Raw genomic sequence first — 18,725 nt, forward strand, 5'->3', positions numbered from 1 at the left:
CTGGTGGGCGAGGGCCAAGCATTGGGGTCCCGGTCCGGCGGCGGCGGCCATATGTCAGTGTCGGTATCGTGCGGCGCCGGGCCCCACATCTGGTCTCTCGTTGGGAAGTATACTAACTTGTGTTTGATGCTGGTGGGAGAGGGCCAAGCATTGGGGTCCCGGTCCGGCGGCGGCGGCCATATGTCAGTGTCGATATCGTGCGGCGCCGGGCCCCACATCTGGTCTCGCGTTGGGAAGTATACTAACTTGTGTTCGACGCTGGTGGGCGAGGGCCAAGCATTGGGGTCCCGGTCCGGCGGCGGCGGCCATATGTCAGGGTCGAGCTCGTGCGGCGCCGGTCCCCACATCTGGTCTCGCGTTGGGAAGTCATCGTAATCTGCAACAATGGCTAACCTGAGTTTCTGTAGGCCTAGCATATGATTTACGCGACAGATAGACTATCCGTCATTGTTTAACTGTATTAATTAAGGAGAGACGGGTAATAGTCTTTCTCGTGGCGAGATACTGTCGCGCCAATCATGTGCTAGTCCGGTGGGGTAACTTATAAGTGGAGACTTATCGCCTGTAGAAACGACAAGCAATATAAAATAGCGTTCAAAACGCCTTTGTTATATTTCTAAGCGCCTCTTATTTGTAACGATTCTGGATGTTCCACAGGAGAACCGACGATTTCAGTTTTTACTTCAAAACAATACAATATGTTAATTTTCACTTCATGCAGATTGTAGAATAAGCCAAATAAGAACTGTTTGCGTGAGTCCTTGTCATAGTTCTACTTTTTCCAAAAAATAAATACGCATATCGAGTTACCAAACAACAACACAGAACTACTAGAAATAAGACACGTACGCTCTAGCTTTTATTATATGTTAATGTAAAGTCCATTATCCATAAGTGTTTATGTATTATTTCATAACACAGCTTCTGTTATGCTGTAATCAGGTGCTCTGTGTACGCACGTCGTTATCAGTAATTAAGTTATCATTTATCGACGCACTACAACAAGGGTCCTGTGATATGATGTGAGCATCGTAGTTTGTGCTAGAACAATCATTATATCTGTTTCATCATTATCTTATCGTAATTTGAGATAGTTTACGTCCGTATAAATGAGCTAGCAACAGTATAGAATTACATGTTGATATTGATACGGGTAGGAGTAATGAACTTACACAGAAAACGACACACAACTTTGAGTTCGAAAAGAAAATGCGCTTTTAAACTCTGTGCGCATATTTTCCTTTAAACATCCCAGCCAACAAATCTTCATGTTTATTGCATTTTGTCACCTTCATCTGATATTCAGCTCGGCATTCATTGCTAACTTTGCTGATCTAAGCACTACAGACAGACGAAACACTGGAAGGACAGGCACCATTATTCTAAATCAATACAGTAAATTGCTTTTTCCAAGCCGTTAGAACCAGAGCGATCCTGACACAAGTACAGTTAAGCGGCCCCCCGCGGACCTATTCGTTCTGCGTCGGACTTACGGTAACCACTAATAGCCAAAACAAAAGAACTATGCCGGTACAGTTCATCTCGATCTAACTGTGCACGAATTCGGATACACGACCTTGTGCTTAGGGGTATTACCGGCCGCTTAGATTTTAATGGAGCTTGTCAACTTTTAATGTTTCATGGATGACTTGTAGATTTTTTGGATGTTAAGTTTAATTAGAATTCATTGTTGTAGTTTTTGTCAAGTCATGTTGCAGGTAGCCCGAAATTAAGTATGTAGTTAATTAATTAAAATATTATGCTTTAATTTTGAAAGTGGGAATTATACCGCTGGTTGTGAAGTGGTTATACGAGGGTTTCTCAGAATCTTGTGAGTCACGAAGATGCAGAAACTTTAACTTAGCGGTTAATTCCATGTCGAATGCGTGAACCAGCTATTTTTATTATTTTTAACATTTTTATCAAGAATAAATTTAATTTTCAATGTCAAATATGTAACATTTACGATTATATTATCAGATACGCGCGGTCATTACCCATACCCATATTGTACAGTTGTCTACAGGGCATCTAGATATTCTACGGGTTGGATGATATTATAAGATCAATAAAAACTCAAATCCGTCAACAACCTGACCAAACTTCCCTGTTACTGTAAAGATTGCATGTCTCCAGTTGAGGTTTAGAACATCAGCCCGCCAGTTCGTCGGCCCGTCCAATTTAAATGTCTTTATTGTCAAAAACTTTCTTGACCCTGTTCCAAATCAAGTAAATGTCATTTCCCCGTAATGACGCCGACCTGACATTTCCTCCCGCCACTCACGCACAAGCATCGAAGCTAATAACCGTTACGCACACAAGCGTGAAACAGCTCCAATTCCAAATCATTTATTTGCTTAAACATTTTCTCACACTATGACAAAGGACCGCGAAAATTGTATGATTTGTATGGAGGATATTAACACAGCGTGCTTTTGGTTGTTTAGAAAAATGACACAGTATTTTTTGTATATCAGTGCTCTACCGTTCGCTGACCTCTCGCCATTTGACTTGTCATCCTGCTATCTACTTACTTTAGTCAGTTGACACGTGTGTTATTATATATATCATCAGACTGTAATCTAATAATCTTTAATATTAAACAGTTTGTAATTTGACTGATTTTTTTATTTTATTGTTGTGATTATCGATACTACAAACGCTGTGAAATTATTGGTTTGTATATGTATAATTTTTTAGCAAGACCGAGTAAAGTTATGTTGAATCTCAGTAAAAAGTGTAGGTACACATTTTCTTAGCTCTTGCGTGTGATTGCGGCACACACGTGTACACTCAAGTGTGAAAACGTGCAGTTAACCTTCTCCAAAACACGTAACTACACAAACCATTCATCAAAATAACGTGGGCCGGTGCGTTTCCCGAGTTTTCGTATCTAGGCTAGTGAAAGGCAGTCTGGCTAAAAGCTGTGACAAATATGCCTTTAATAACTGATCCGATTGTTCTGATAATGCAGTTCGACTGGAAACGGGTTGGTACTTTGGTACATTCTAAATTCTGTCCCTTTCACTCTGCTGTTGTTAAGTGATGTAGAAAGAGATGATTGTGAGTTTGCGGAGAGCATGAGCCCGGGCGCAAGATATGTAACATCGAGCGTATTGCATTGTTCGGGTTGCGGCGAAGCAATTGTGCTTCCATTAAAGGAAATGTTTTGTTTATGTTGAAATTGCAAGTCTGAATGCGGGCTAAGGCCAAAAGTTGGTTATCCATACATATGCCATAGAGGCTTTATTAAAGGTCATGGTGCTGTTTACGTTTGTTTTGCAAGAATTAGCACAGAATTACCAAACAATATCGACAGCTAAGTACAAAGTCTCGTACCAGCTTACGAAAAAACCTCTGTCCTTCTGTAACTACGCTCTTTTGTTGAATATAGTACACTCAATTCCTAGTAAAGCTTCAAAATGAGAACGTGGTCAAGCGAAGAGCCCCTATCGTTCCCCAATACCTGTATCGAACGTACAACATGGATCATTTAATAACGATTATAATGCAAATAGGAAAGTCGATTTCATCTGTCCGTCATGGCCGATTACGCCGCCTCGTTCGAGAGCCTGCGCTAACAAAATTGAAAGTGACATAAAACCATATTGCATAACTGTTTTTATCAAAATCAGGTTTTTGGCTTCGTAAGCGTTGTAATTCAAGTCAACGTCTTGGTCCCTTTACCTCGATTTTTATCTTAACCCGTCTTCAAGCTTATTAAATTTTGACGTCTAATTTCAATAGTACGAGTATACAATGATGACGTAGTTCTTGTAGTTCAGTAACCGTACCACGATTTGACACTTGACGTTTACGCTAGAGACTGCAAAACTCGTTCGCAGTCCATGTCGCTCGCACTGGTGTAGGTATTGGTGCGATAGAGGGAAACGATCGAGTTCACGCAGACGCTAACGTAAATGACAAACGCCAAATCGTGGTAACCGTGAAGATGGTGTTTGGAAGTTTAAATCATACACTGATATTGAAAAATACCTCAAGGTTCCTTTAGCTTCTGTCATATAGTATACCTGCTTAAAACAGTAATTGGGCAAATTAAACAACTTTTTATAGTATTTGTTTTTTAGTGCTACAAATGGATAAATATAGAGAACGTTAAGTTTTTTACCGCAACAGTACCGGCGCGGCATTGACCTTGCATCGCAATCAATTTAACGTCTTGTTCAAAATAATTAAATGAGTCCATGAACTTTTTTAAAGTTATAGTGATTAGTGATTACAGATATGTAAGGCATGTAATACGATTGTAGCAAACACTTTAAAGTAAAACTATCTGGGAGACCGAGCTTTGCTCCGAAAACATATAAAAACTCGTAAATGCGCGTTTTCCCAGAGATAAGACTTAGCTAGATCGATTCATCGCTCCCGAACGCCCCCATACATCAAATTTCATAGAATTCGTTAGAGCCGTTTCCGAGATCCCCCAAATAAAAAAGAATTGCTCGTTTAAAGGTACTAGATAGATATCACTTTCAAATTTTTACTATTGTTACTAAAAAGCTTTACGGCGAGCGAAGTATCGGAGAAAAAAGTTCTAAGCCTATATTTATCTGAACATGAACCCAGCTGATCGATGTGTCGTAGTCAGATCGTATAATCCGCCGTATTACATTACGGCTAGCCGTTTTCAAAAACAGGGGCGTTTTGAAATGCGGCGGTTCGACGATTAGCCGGATTGTCACTGCGATACGTTCTTCAATAAGGCGGCCCACGTTTAGCCGCATCGTACTTACATTGTAGAGTGACCAGTTCTTTCGGTCGCCTACGTAACCGGAGTTTGACAATGTTTGCAATTTAATTTATTTCTACCATGGTCCCACCGCACTATAGTCCATTTTTTTTAGCATTAGAAAGAACTTCGCAGAAGTAAGCTCGTGGTTCCAAATCCTGCACTTATAGCGGTAATAATTTGAAGTAAATTATATGTATTGACTATGCTACATTAGATAATTCAAAAATTATTAACAATTAAAGAGTCTTATAAAAACTGCACGCTTGCTTCTGTGGAGTTCTTTCTAATGCTAAAAAAAACGAACTATACATGTGTTTCTTTTCCAAAACATTTCCTTCACAACTTAAATAGACGGAGCCCCGCAAGCGGGGCTCCTATTTCTGGGCGGTTTGCCCTTCGGGCATCTGAAGTTACCTAACGAACCTAACCTAATTACCTACCTACGGTTTTTTCCCCAAAGTGTAATGTTTTCACGGACGTCTCACTTAATCAATAGGTAGGTAGGTTAGGTTCGTTAGGTAGCTTCAGATGCCCGAAGGGCAAACCGCTCAGAAATAGGAGCCCCGCGAAGCGGGGCTCCGTCTAGTTAAGTTGCGAAGGAAATTTTTTTTTGAAAAGAAACAGTCCGACAAACTCCAGATTTGATGGACACCCCAGCGTTTGTCAGGCAGCGCCACGAGTGTTAAAAATGGGAACTAAAAACTGTCAAAGCGGCGGCTAATGACTCGCTGTATTACATTACGGCTAGCCGTGTTGAAGAACGTATGGCGCCGAATACATTCCGGCGGATTCTCATTCAGCCGCATTCAATACGGCTAATCGTTAAACCGCCGCATTTCAAAACGCCCCTGTTTTTGAAAACGGCTAGCCGTAATGTAATACGGCGGATTATACGATCCGACTGCGACAGATGCATATTAGGAAGCTTGGAATAACTATATCGGATATCCGGCTTCTGGTAAACCGCTTACGGAAAATGGAAGGCCAACTAATCATAAAACATTCTCAGAATTCCCTCAACAACCCAGTTCGTGTTCTAAAATGATACTGGAATACAAAGGTCCGTTGTGAGGTACAAAAAACGGAGTAAAAAGGTATACGGGTAAGATAACAGTGCGGGTCAACAAACTATCGACACGTTCCCGTCCCGAAATTCAAGGATTCTTCACAAAGCCCTTTTGTACGGTATAGCTTTTGTTTCATTGTGTTTAGTAGAACTAGTCCATGGGCCAGGCAAGATTTCGGTATAATTTGGGGGTACTAAGTTTCCTTTACACAGCAGTTAGATAGGCTTATTATGATGTTAAAAAACCATGATTGCCATCTCAAAATGGTAGCTAACAAAAATGGCCGCCAATCCAAGATGGCGGATATTGAGTTTTAAGAAATCAACCATAATTCGAGAAATATACGTCCGATTTCGTTGCTGTTTTTTTTATCAAAGCTCTATAAGTGAGCTTAAAATTATGTTTATATATTATATCGATAAAGTCAACCATTAAGTAGTAATTAAAGAAATATTGAAAAAAAACTCATTTTTTTGTGATACTTTTTTTTAAATTAAGTTTTTACAAAACATCTCGTACATTACAAAAAAGTTTTAAATGAGGCAAAATAGTGTATTAAATTAACTTTAATTTGACGTAAAGGTTGAACACCCCAAAACGTGGGCATATAAAGTAGTCAATAAAACATAATCAAGTACAATATTGAAAAAACTTTTTATTAGATTAGCTTACATGACTATCATACATCTATGATCATACAAATGTGTATTTAATTATGGCTTGAATACGCCATTGCCCTCACATTGCGTCGAATGCTGCTCATCAATGCTTGCACGGCATTGTTAGGGTACTTTTTACCAGCCCAACTCCATGTTTTTTGCAAATCAGCCACAGAATTGATTTGCCCGCCCTTCTTTTTTAATATCCCTTTCATTATGGACCAATATTGCTCGACAGGCCTAAGTTCAGGGCAATTAGGAGGATTGCTGTTTTTAGGTACCACAGCAACACCATTCTGTTTGTACCAGTCTAACACAGCTTTGGCATAGTGGCAGCTTGCTAAATCGGGCCAAAACAATGGAACTTGCGAAGTATGATTTTTCAGAAAGGGTAATAGTCGCTTCTCCAAACATTCTTTCTTGTAAATTTCGCTGTTTACAGTGCCCGTAGTGATAAATGATCGACTTTTTTTACCGCAGCTGCAAATAGCTTGCCAGAGCAAGTACTTCTTTGGAAACTTGGACCTCTTTTTTAACTTACAGTCCTCAGGAGCGTCTTTGCGACTCGTACTAGTATAAAACTCCTGGCCTGGTATCTGTTTGAAGTCAGCTTTTATATACGTTTCGTCGTCCAACACGATGCATTTAAATTTTGTTAAGAAATTGTCGTATAGCTTTCTTGCCCTTCGTTTGGCCGTCAAATTTTGCTGAGCATTGCGGTCTGGTGCAGCTTGAGCTTTGTAAGACCTTAATCCAGCTCTCTTCTTTACTTTTTGCACAAAAGATTGTGACATTTGCACTTTTTTGGCGACATCGCGTGATGAGATCTTCGGATTTGTCTTAAAAAGCTGTAAAACCTTGGCTTCTTTTTTTTTATGTCTTACGCCTTGTTTTCCGCCAGAACCTGACTTCCGATCTATAGTAAATCGTTCTCGGAACTTTTTTAAAACAGAACAAACAGTGGATTGCGGGTATTTCAATAACTTTGCTAGTCCTCTGTAGCTTAGAAGGGGATTTTCTGCGTGTTTGAGCAAAATCGTTTCACGCTGCTGAAGTTCAAGGCTCGCCATCGTGAAAACGAATGATCGAAGTGACATGCTGTCATAATATTTTTTATTCATCATACTATGGAGTTTATAAATATATTACTAAAAAGTTTATATAATATGGAAAAATTAAATTATACGTATAAATAAATGCCCAAGTTTTGGAGTGTTCAACCTTTACAATTTGTATGGGACTGATGACTGAAAACACATGGAAAAATGAATTTGGTTTTACTTCCGTTGAAATTCACCGTTGACTAAATCACTACGTACAAAACAAAAAGCTTCGGATAGATGTTGTATTGTACAGAAATCATGTTTTTAGTATATTTTAATAACTTTAGCAATTGATTATAATAATATTAGAATGATAGTATTATTAGTTTTATTTGTTACAAGTAAAAACTATGTTAAAATCTTGCGTTTTGTACACATAATTAATGTTACTAACAGATCTAACGCGATTAAATTTCATTATTCATTGAAACGTCGGAAAAAGGTAAAAAATAAAAATTTAATCGCGTTTAACCGTTAGTAACATTAATTAGCTAAAAACTAGTTATTCAGTGAAAATCTTTTCGGCTATTATGAAGTTAACTAGATATTTGTATAATATGTAGCGAAATAGGACGATTTTGTAAAGTACACCCCCAAAAAGGTGGACAGTAGGCATTATTCAATTTTAATGCAGCATTAATAAGGAATTTTGAGTCTATTCTTATCTTATTGTTTTCGGGGGCCCTTGTTTGGATACACTTCGATCCATAGGGATCTTTTGCGTAATTACCCCCTAGAAAAGATCCGTCAACTATTCAAGAGCTTTTCCCACCATATCCATGTGCCGGATGATGGAGCTCCTGGTTAGCGTTTTAAAGTCCCTTGGTTCAAGATATCCTGCTCCAAAGTCCTTCATTCTTTGTCTGGCGAGGGCGTAACATTCACAAATTAGGTGTTTTACTGTCTCTCTTCGCCACACATACGCCAATCGGTGTTGTCAGAGTGTCCCATCTTGGCCAGAATTCCTTTGACGCCGTAATGGCCTGTAAACACCCTTGTTATGATTTGGAGTTGTCTTTTGCTAAGCTTCCAAAGCTTTTTGCTCCAACCGGAGTCTACTCCTTGCATAAAGAGCTTTGCGTGCTTTAGACCCGTCAGACTGTCCCATTCTTCCCGATGTTTGATCTTAGATGGTCTTTAGCGTTATGATGGTTCCCTGTGAGAGCCCCACAAATCGTTCCGGACCTATAAGGTTACTTACAGATCCAGCTCTGGCAAGTTCATCTGCATTTTCATTGCCTATGAATCCCTCGTGCCCTGGCATCCATACCAGTTGCACTCTGTTTTGCCTTCCAAACTGGTTCAGAGCTTGGACACCATTGTATACCAGTCTAGAGTCCACTAGAGTCTATTACTAAACGACGTGATATAGGTATATGTACCGGATGAAAACTCTTTACTTAAGTTATATTTAAGAAAATATCTTTGAAGAATCTGTTACGCTAACGACATCCTCTATTAAGTAAGAAATACGTTTCGCAAGTAAATACAGAATTTTGAGATTTTACTCTTGGGTTTATTAGTTGTCAAGCGGACCCCAGGCCCCTATGAGCCGTGGCAAAATGCCGGGATAACGCGAGGAAGAAGAAGACTCTTGGGTTTATGATAACATGTTTCTTCAGTTACAATATCATCACCACACTAGCTGATAAAGACTCTCTTGATTGTTCCAAAGCTGATAAGATAGTTGCATTTTATTCACATGTGAGACAAAATAATCAAATGCAAATTTTGAGTTGTTTTCTTATGTTTGCTGGTAAAATTGACTTTTAAATGATGATTTTGAATGATAAAGATTTTATAACATTCATTTTGAATCGAATCGCTTTGATTTTGTTTGATATTTTACAGTTAGTATTTTCCTCGTGTTGGTGTGGTGAAAACCTCGCTACGCTCAAGATTCCATTTTTCGAACCACGAGCGTAGGGAGTCTTTTTGTCTGTAATTTTATTAAAGACGTGATATTGGTGAAATGGACTCTATATTGGCAGTGATATTTCACAGTGTATACCTAACAATTCATCCGGTATATCACGTCGGTTAGTAATATCCTCAAAACTCCTTATTAATGCTGCATTAAATAACAATGCCCAAGATTGTCCGTCATTTAGGGCCTATCTCGCCACATATTTTACACATATCTAGTTCACTTTATTTATAGCCGAACACATTTTCACTGAAGACATTTCTATTTATACCGAATACCAGTTTTTACTTGGAACAAATCAAAACCAATATTACTATCATACTACTATTCAGGTTCCGTAGGCGGTATCAAAATACCTGTTAATATCGTTTTAAAACCTCATTATATCATTCATCATGGAACGCAAACTACAAAATTACTTCTGACTGGTAAGAAGGGGAACGGAATTTTATGGTTCGCGGGGAACGATATAACACCGGTTACGGTTACTGTCGGCTTTCGGAGACTCTCAGTTAACCTCGTTGTCATATTGTGAAAGAGATTTTCTACCTATCTTACTTCGACATTTTCAATTTAATCGGTTAATTTAGTTCCACAAAAACGAAAGGCGAACGCATATCAACGGTATCTCAATAGAACAGTTTTTTAACTGGTAACCGAAACGAAATCCTTTTCGTTCCCGGGTTTATGAACGAAACCGGTTTGAAAAATAAAACGGTTTCCGAGCCCTGCTACTATTATTATAAATTATTAAATTATACTAAAAATATCATTTTTGTACTCTACAACTTCATCTGACGCTTGTTGTTCTGTACGCAGTTATTTAGTCAACGGTGAATTTAAACAGAAGTAAAATTAAATTCATGTTTCCATGTGTTTCAGTCATCAGTCCCATACAAATTGTGCGTCAAATTAAAGTTAATTTAATACACTATTTTGCCTCATTTAAAACTTTTTTGTAATGTACAAGATATTTTGTAAAAACTCAATTTAAAAAAAAAAGTATCACAAAAAAATAAGAAAATTTACAATATTTCTTTAATTACTAATTAACGGTTGACTTTATCGATATAATATATGAACATGATTTTAAGCTCACATTTAGAGCTTTTGTTTAAAAAAAATTGCAATGAAATCGGACGAATACTTCTCGAGTTACGGTTGATTTTTTAAACTCAATATCCGCCATCTTGGATTGGCGGCCATTTTTGTTAGCTACCATTTTGAGATGGCAATCATGGTTTTTTAACATCATAATAAGCCTATCTAACTACTGTGAAAAGGAAACTTGGTACCCCCAATTTATACCATTTTCAAAAATTTGACCAGCTGGCCCATGGACTAAACAGGCAGTGCAGGGGTGTGATTTGTACGTATTCGAATTCCAATCGAATAATAGTCGCTCGTGGATAATGGAAAACGGGTTGATTGGACAGATCGCCTATCTAAAGAATTGTCATAGAATTAGTAGCGATTTTCGTTGATTGCTATATGACCAAACACCGAACATTTAATACATAGTATACATCACTACACGCACGTATGGAGGTCCAAAGGGGAGGCCTATGTTCAGCAGTGGACGTCTTATGGCTGAGATGATGATGATACATCACTACACCTTATAAAACAAAGTCCCTCGCCGCGTCTGTCTGTTTGTGTGTTTGTTTGTTTGTTAGCGATAAACTCATAAACTACTGAACGGATTTTTATGCGGTTTTCACCTGTCAATAGTGATTCTTGAGGACGGTTGGTGTATAATTTGTTAACCCATGCGAAGCCGGGGCGGCTGGTCGCTAGTATAGGATATAGGCAATTAGTGGTATTACAATCATTATTATTACTGAAGCACATATAAGACGTGCTTGGAAATCAATACATAATTTAACCCTTTACCAGGCTTAGAGCATGTAGCGACCACATACTCGCCAATAGAATTTCAACCTTAGGAATCCGATTTAAGGTTCATAACTTCATATTCGATTGGTCTTTCGGGAAAAGTTACTTATCATTACACGAATTATCAAAGCTGCATACATTTTAATACATTTGCATTTTTTGGAAAAATCTTGTAGTTTGGTTAGGCCTGGAAAAGGGTTAACACTTTATTGTAGGTGACTTAGTGGAAAATTTACAAACTATAATAGCCTAAGAGGCTTTTGATACTCCAAATGATGATTGCTGAACTCTCTCCTAGAAAACTCTTTTTTTTTGTAGTATACCCTGGAACTAGGTGTCTATGTACAGTGGCAAGGCAGCCCTGCTCACCTTAAATAGGCAGACGACAAACCTTTCCCTTCCTGTCCGTCCATTGTTACCGCGGTTGACATAATGCGCCCATTACGCGCGCCCAATCGAAGGTCAAAGTCGATTAACATTTCAACCTAGGGCCGGGGCCAATCTTGGACGCTATTGTGTTCTTGTTGATGAGAAGGCGACGATGAACCCTGCATGAACATAATATGTTGTTGTTGTTGTCCTAAGGCACCCCAGAGGTGCAAAGGGCCTTCACAAGCTCGCGCCACGCCTTCCTATCTTCAGCGACCGCTCTGGCCTCGCTCCAGCTCAACCCGACCGCTCGTAGTCGTCATAATATGATAGGAAGTTACTTATATGTTGCGAAGGGTGGGAGTATCGTGTTAGACAGCACATTTAACCCTTCAATCGTCGCCAACGAGGGTGTATATTGAAAGGCAATTACCTTACAGTAATTTACTAAGCAGGCCGTTACCAATCATAGCACTTTGACAATCCTTACTCACAATGCAAACCAAAAGGGAGATTATACTTCCTTCTCCTCTTAAGAGCGCTCTTACAAGAAAAGTCGAAATAATGCAAAATTGATGATACTAGTCGACGAAATTCAGGACTTTGTGCTCATTATTAGAAACAATGAGTACTCGTTCCAGTAAAAGCGTCTTCTTATCTTTTTAAATATCGTTGTAAATATTAGAAAAAGGACTTATTAAATTAGTAATGAATTTTTTTCTGATGGTCGTTTCCGAAAAACCCCGTGAAGCACTGAACGGCAAGCTCTTATTTGGAAATGTTGAGAAGTTTACTCTGCTAAACCTGGCTATTTTGTATTACTAATACCCTGTACTTTCGGCATATCAAACGATATTTTTTCTACATATCTTTGAGAAAGAGAAAATCAAAGTAAAACGAACTCAATTTTCTCTCCGAAACAAGTGTCAATTTCTACGAAAATCTACTTAATATCGAAGTCATTTTCATACTCAAGCAATCTGCAACGTTTGCTTATACTGTTGGTATACATTAGTGTTTATGAAATTCTACTATAATTTTTTGGCAATTTTTTGAAAACTACTCTATATTACCGATGACGCGCGCTCGCCAGCTCAGTGCCGCGGCAGAGCTTGTACAGGCAGGACGTGTGTCGGTCGGCTCCGCACATTTTCAACGGCGACGACGAGATTTTTTATCATTGTGTGCGGCGGGCGCCGTGTAAAACGCTATACTGTGTGCGTGTAAACCGCAACGAGAGACTTTGATCCTAGCACTGTTTTTATAGTATTATAATTTATAATGGTACAGTTTAATAAACTACCGGACAGGATTAAAAATATTTGAAACGACCTGACATTCTATATGTATTTATTTGACTCAAGATAGTACTCAGGGTCTGATGATGGAGCCGGAAGGTGGTCACCGGTACCAATCAACCATGCAACTAAACCACTTCGTGTTTGGGCACGTTTGATTCGGCTCAACAAGATCTTTGACTTAAGATAGTACTCAGGGTCTGATGATGGAGCTGGAAGGTGGTCACCAGTACCAGTCAACCATGCAACTAAACCACTTCGTGTTTAGGCTCGTTTTATTCGTCTCAACAAGATCTTTGACACAAGATAGTACTCAGGGTCTGATGATGGAGCCGGAAGGTGGTCAACGGTACCAATCAACCATGCAACCAAATCACTTCGTGTTTGGGCTCGTTTGATTTGTCTCAACAAGATCTTTGACACAAGATAGTACTCAGGGTCTGATGATGGAGCCGGAAGGTGGTCACCGGTACCAATCAACCATGCAACTAAACCCCTTCGTGTTTAGGCTCGTTTTATTCGTCTTAACAAGATCTTTGACACAAAATAGTACTCAGGGTCTGATGATGGAGCCGGAAGGTGGTCACCGGTACCAATCAACCATGCAACTAAACCACTTCGTGTTTGGGCTCGTTTGATTCGGCTCAACAAGATCTTTGACTTAAGATAGTACTCAGGGTCTGATGATGGAGCCGGAAGGTGGCGACGGGTACCCGTCTATCATGCAGTGTTGGCATCAATCTGAACTAAATCAATCCGGATTGATCAATCGAATTGACGCGTCAATCCGAATTGATCAATCCGAATTGATCAATTCGAATTGATTTAATTCTGATTGACGCGTCAATCCGATTGAATCAATTGGAATTAACGCATCAATCCTCGCTTAATTATCGATCTCTGCTACGGATCAAATATAGAAACCGTAATCGAATTTTAACTTCGTCCCTACGTGTTCCTCAACCATTATAAAATCACTGTGGTGTTTAATTATGTTTTTAAGTGTACCCCGAATTGGGTAAGTGGATACATTTTATATGCTACTTGCTTAGAATGTTGTAGTGCTATTTTATTGCTTTGGAATTTTAACTTGCATATCGAAATCACAACCATTTCTTAGTAATTGCCATTTAACTACAGATTTATAACTTCATCACTATAGTTTTGTTCATAGTCATCACGGCCAAATGTTAACCGACCCTCCATTTTGTATTAAAAATATAATTGCATTTAAATTTCTTTCTTTCTTTAAATTACTTCGCCTTTTTGTAATCTCCGTATCTGAATTGTGAACTTCCACGGCAACACAACTACCATAGTGCTTTCCCGCTTGCCGTTGGTGTTCACAAAAGGCTTATGGACCGTTTCTAACGCATTGTCTGATGGCGCGTTCCAGGGTCCAAAGTCCAGAGTGACTTGTTGGCTTCCTGCTTGCCGCCCGCTTGCCGTTTTGCTACTGGCGTGCTTCTGGCCCTTTCCCCGACTCAGCGCCACGCAGTTCGAAGCTGCGCTGAACTCAGCGCCGGACGGAAACACCAGCGCCTACCACCTCGGCACCGTCAGGGGAGTACTTCGGCTGCAAACGACTAGCGGAATCCGATCGTTATAAAGTATTAGCGCGAACCACGACATTTACCCGTTTTTACCACCTGAGCTGGTTATAGCAATAAATAATTATTTTGTACCGTTTTTCTGCCTACTCATTTATAATTTCCCATCCTTAGCGGGACATCTAGTAGGTTTGAACGCTCAAGAACGCGACAAGATATCGATTTTGAATGCAATCAGTCACTTTCAAAGAATGTCACTAAAATGTGCCAAAACAGGACACCTTTCAATATTGCAGTTGAAAAAATGGTTAGAAACCTCTGTTTACCTCAGATATCGATTTTAAACGCAATCGGGTAATTTCTAGAAATGTCCCAAAAAAGGACATCTCTCAATATTTCCCTCGGAAACAAGTTTCGAAACCTTTGGGCACCTCAGATATCGATTTTGAACGCTATCGGTTAATTTCAAGGAAAGTCCCGAAAATGTTCCAAAAAGGACATCCTTCATATAGCCGTCGGAAACATCTTTCGGAACCTTTGGTAAACTCAGACACCGCTTTTGAACGCATTTGGTCAGTTTCACAAAAATGGCCTAAATAAAAAGGACATTAGGTAGGTACATACAAAGTAATCGTCAATCCGAATTGACGATTGAGGATTGACCGATCAATTCGAATTAACGATTAGTAATCGTCAATCTTCAATCAGTAGATTTAGAATTAGTTTCGTCAATCGTCAATTCGAATTGATCGGTCAATTCTCAATCGTCAATCGTCAATTCGAATTGATGTTTTGCCAACACTGCTATCATGTAACTGAACCACTTCATGTTTGGGCTTGTTTGATTCGTCTCAACAAGACCTTGGACACAAGTTAGTACTCAGGGTCTGATGATGGAGCTGGACTGTGGCCACGGGTACCAGTCTACCATGTAACTGAACCACTTCGTGTTTGGGCTCGTTTGATTCGTCGCAACAAGATCTTTGACACAAGATACTACTCAGGGTCTGATGATGGAGCTCGAAGGTGGCGACGGGTACCAGTCTATCACATAACTGAACCACTTCGTGTTTGGGCTTCGTGTTTGGTTTATCACCCAGTGTCAAAGATCTTGTTGAGACGAATCAAACGAGCCTAAACACGAAGTGGTTTAGTTGCATGGTTGATTGGTACCGGTGACCACCTTCCAACTCCATCATCAGACTCTGAGTATCACCTAGTGTCAAAGATCTTGTTGAGACTAATCAAACGAGCCTAAACATGAAGTGGTTTAGTTGCATGGTTGATTGGTACCGGTGACCACCTTCCGGCTCCATCATCAGACTCTGAGTATCACCTAGTGTCAAAGATCTTGTTGAGACTAGTCAAACGAGCCTAAACATGAAGTGGTTTAGTTGCATGGTTGATTGGTACCGGTAACCAACTTCCAGCTCCATCATCAGACTCTGAGTATCACCTAGTGTCAAAGATCTTGTTGAGATGAATAAAACGAGCCTAAACACGACGTGGTTTAGTTGTATGATTGATTGGTAATGGTGACCACCTTCCAGCTCCATCATCAGACCCTGAGTACTGTCTTGTGTCAAAGATCTTGTTGAGACGAATCAAACGAGCCCAAACACGAAATTGTTTAGTTACATGAGAGACTGGTACCCGTGGCCTCCTTCCAACTCCATCATCAGACCCTGTCTATCTTCAGTGTCAAATATCTTGTTGAGACGAATCAAACGAGCCCAAACACGAAGTGGTTTAGTTACATGATAGACTGGTACCCGTGGCCACCTTCCAGCTCCATCATCAGACCCTGTGTATCTTCAGTTTCTTGTAACTTGTTTCTTCTAAATAAGCGAGTACCTATAATTTCTTTCGAGTAATATACGTTCATAAGTACGAGTATGGGGCTATTCATAAATTACGTCGTTTCAAATGGGAGGAGGGGGGGGGGGGGGTCTGGACATCGGATGATGGTAGCATGACGTAGGAGGAAACAGAGTCATCCGAAGCATGATTTTTGGATGATTTGAGGGATGGGGGGGTCAAAAATAGATGACGTAATTTATGAACAGCCCCTATGTACATTTGCACTGCATTTAGTATTTTCGTACTTACCAAATAACAGTTTTAGGACTTTATAAGTTAAGTACAGTTAGTGTTGTTATGGTTGATTTCAATATGCTTCGCGAAGGATCAAAAATGTTTAATCCATCATCGTAGTGCGAGTGTGGTAGAAGGGATCGGAATACTGAGCTCGCACGGCCTGCCGCAGCGCGTAAAATACCTAAACTCGCTCAACCCCGAAATGTAATAGCACTCTTAATTGTTTTCAGCGCGGCGATATCCTTCTCCTGTGGCACGGAACAGAAGATGCCGATTGGCTAGTTTCCTTGGATTATTTTGAGTACATTAAGGAGGTATCCAAGCCTCCTGTAGGGGCTATGAAATGTGCTGTCTGTTCTAAATTTTTACCTACTGCTACTTTTATATACCATTTCCAAATGCCCCCCCAGTCTTCGGTACCGGTCTGTTCGGGTTCGGAATGGGCTTGCTTATTGTCCAATTCCAAAGAACAATGCCGTGTTGTTTAAACGATAGAATGGCCCACCTGAATGACGTGCGTACGATCTTTAAAGGCGAAGACTTAATTGGTTTTGTCTATATTCGTTCCATTCGATAGCTTCAATCGGTTTTCAGAGCTTTAGTAGAAAAATGACACTTGTCACTTTTAAAAGAAAATGTGAACCTTATGTTATCTAAGTTTTAAAGTTCCTTTTAACTCGAAATGATAAAAAGGACATCATTTTACAATGTTGACATGTTAGAGTCATCTTCTATAACAATATGGTAAGTCAAAGTCGCTACGACCATTCGATTGCGTGCACAATTCAAGGATTTTCCAAAAAAATAGTTATTTTAAAATTTGTCGCGTGTTAGGTATTCTTCGAAGTTGACTGTTCCATCTATTGGGAATTTTGTGCAAGCATTGATATATAGGTAAGTTAATTCACGAAAGCTAACGCGGATAAATTATAGGCAAGTTAATTTTGACAGTTTCGTACAAATTTCGCGGCTATTATGAATCTCCTAGATTTATAGAGCTTGAAATACTTGGGAGTAGTTTCAGATTGAAGGTAAGTCTTATCAATGACAACTAAAAAAATAAGCAGAAATGAAGTTTACGAATGGTTGACTGTATCGTCGGTGGTACTAGGCCTCTTTGTGTTATTATTCTAAGCACTAAGGTATTACTTCAAACAACCCATGATGCACATGTCAACTGCGGTGGTCGCGCACAATCCATATATGTATATGCATTTCAGTCAGCTCACGAGCGCGATCGAAGCACGATCAGCATTTAGTTTTAAATACATCTTGTCACGTTGCACGATATCGTGTCGATAAGTTTCCGTCGCCGCTAAGTACCTTCGCATTACAAATGAGACTTATTTTGACAAAGTGCTTTTGGTGTGTTGAAATTTAAAAGCAAGATAATGATTTTAGCTAACACTGAATATTCGGTTATCCTCAGGTTCTTTAATCTTTAGGATGAGGCCGAATACTGAAGTCTGAATGTCTCAGAACCTGGCCAAATACCAAATATCAACAGGACATTTTTGATTGACATTTCGACGTTTGCACACAAGTTGCGATACTAATAGTGTGAAGTAAGAAGTGTGGTTATACAGTTCGGCAGGGCAAGCTGACAGCTCACTTAACCCATTATAGGGAGTACTTACAGAGAACTTAGTGTAGTATAAGGTCAAAGTGTGTAAGGTCTTAACTCTTAACTAGTATGGCTGTGCATATCGATGTCTTATGAACAGCGTTGACAGCCCTGAGCCCAGCCTGGCACTGTGTGATTGTGAGCAAATAAAACCGGGCAAGTGCGAGTCGGACTCGCGCACGAAGGGTTCCGTACCATAATGCAAAAAAAAAAGCAAAATAAAAAACGGTCATCCATCCAAGTACTGACCCCTCCCGACGTTGCTTAACTTTTGGTCAAAAATCACGTTTGTTGTATGGGAGCCCCATTTAAATCTTTATTTTATTCTGTTTTCAGTATTTGTTGTTATAGCGGCAACAGAAATACATCATCTGTGAAAATT

At 39.6% G+C, this 18,725-nt stretch overlaps 1 protein-coding gene across 1 annotated transcript in view; it reads right to left on the minus strand.

Moving 5' to 3' along the window:
- LOC134668396 (katanin p60 ATPase-containing subunit A-like 1) overlaps positions 1-18,725 on the minus strand; it is a 52,870-nt gene that overhangs the window by 12,782 nt on the left and 21,363 nt on the right. The window contains exon 3 of the mRNA XM_063525882.1: positions 247-376. Coding sequence (XP_063381952.1) covers positions 247-376 — 130 coding nt within the window. The remainder of the gene's footprint in view (positions 1-246; positions 377-18,725) is intronic.

This window comes from Cydia fagiglandana, chromosome 1, assembly GCF_963556715.1.
Source record: "Cydia fagiglandana chromosome 1, ilCydFagi1.1, whole genome shotgun sequence".
Classification (NCBI taxonomy): Eukaryota; Metazoa; Arthropoda; class Insecta; order Lepidoptera; family Tortricidae; genus Cydia; species Cydia fagiglandana.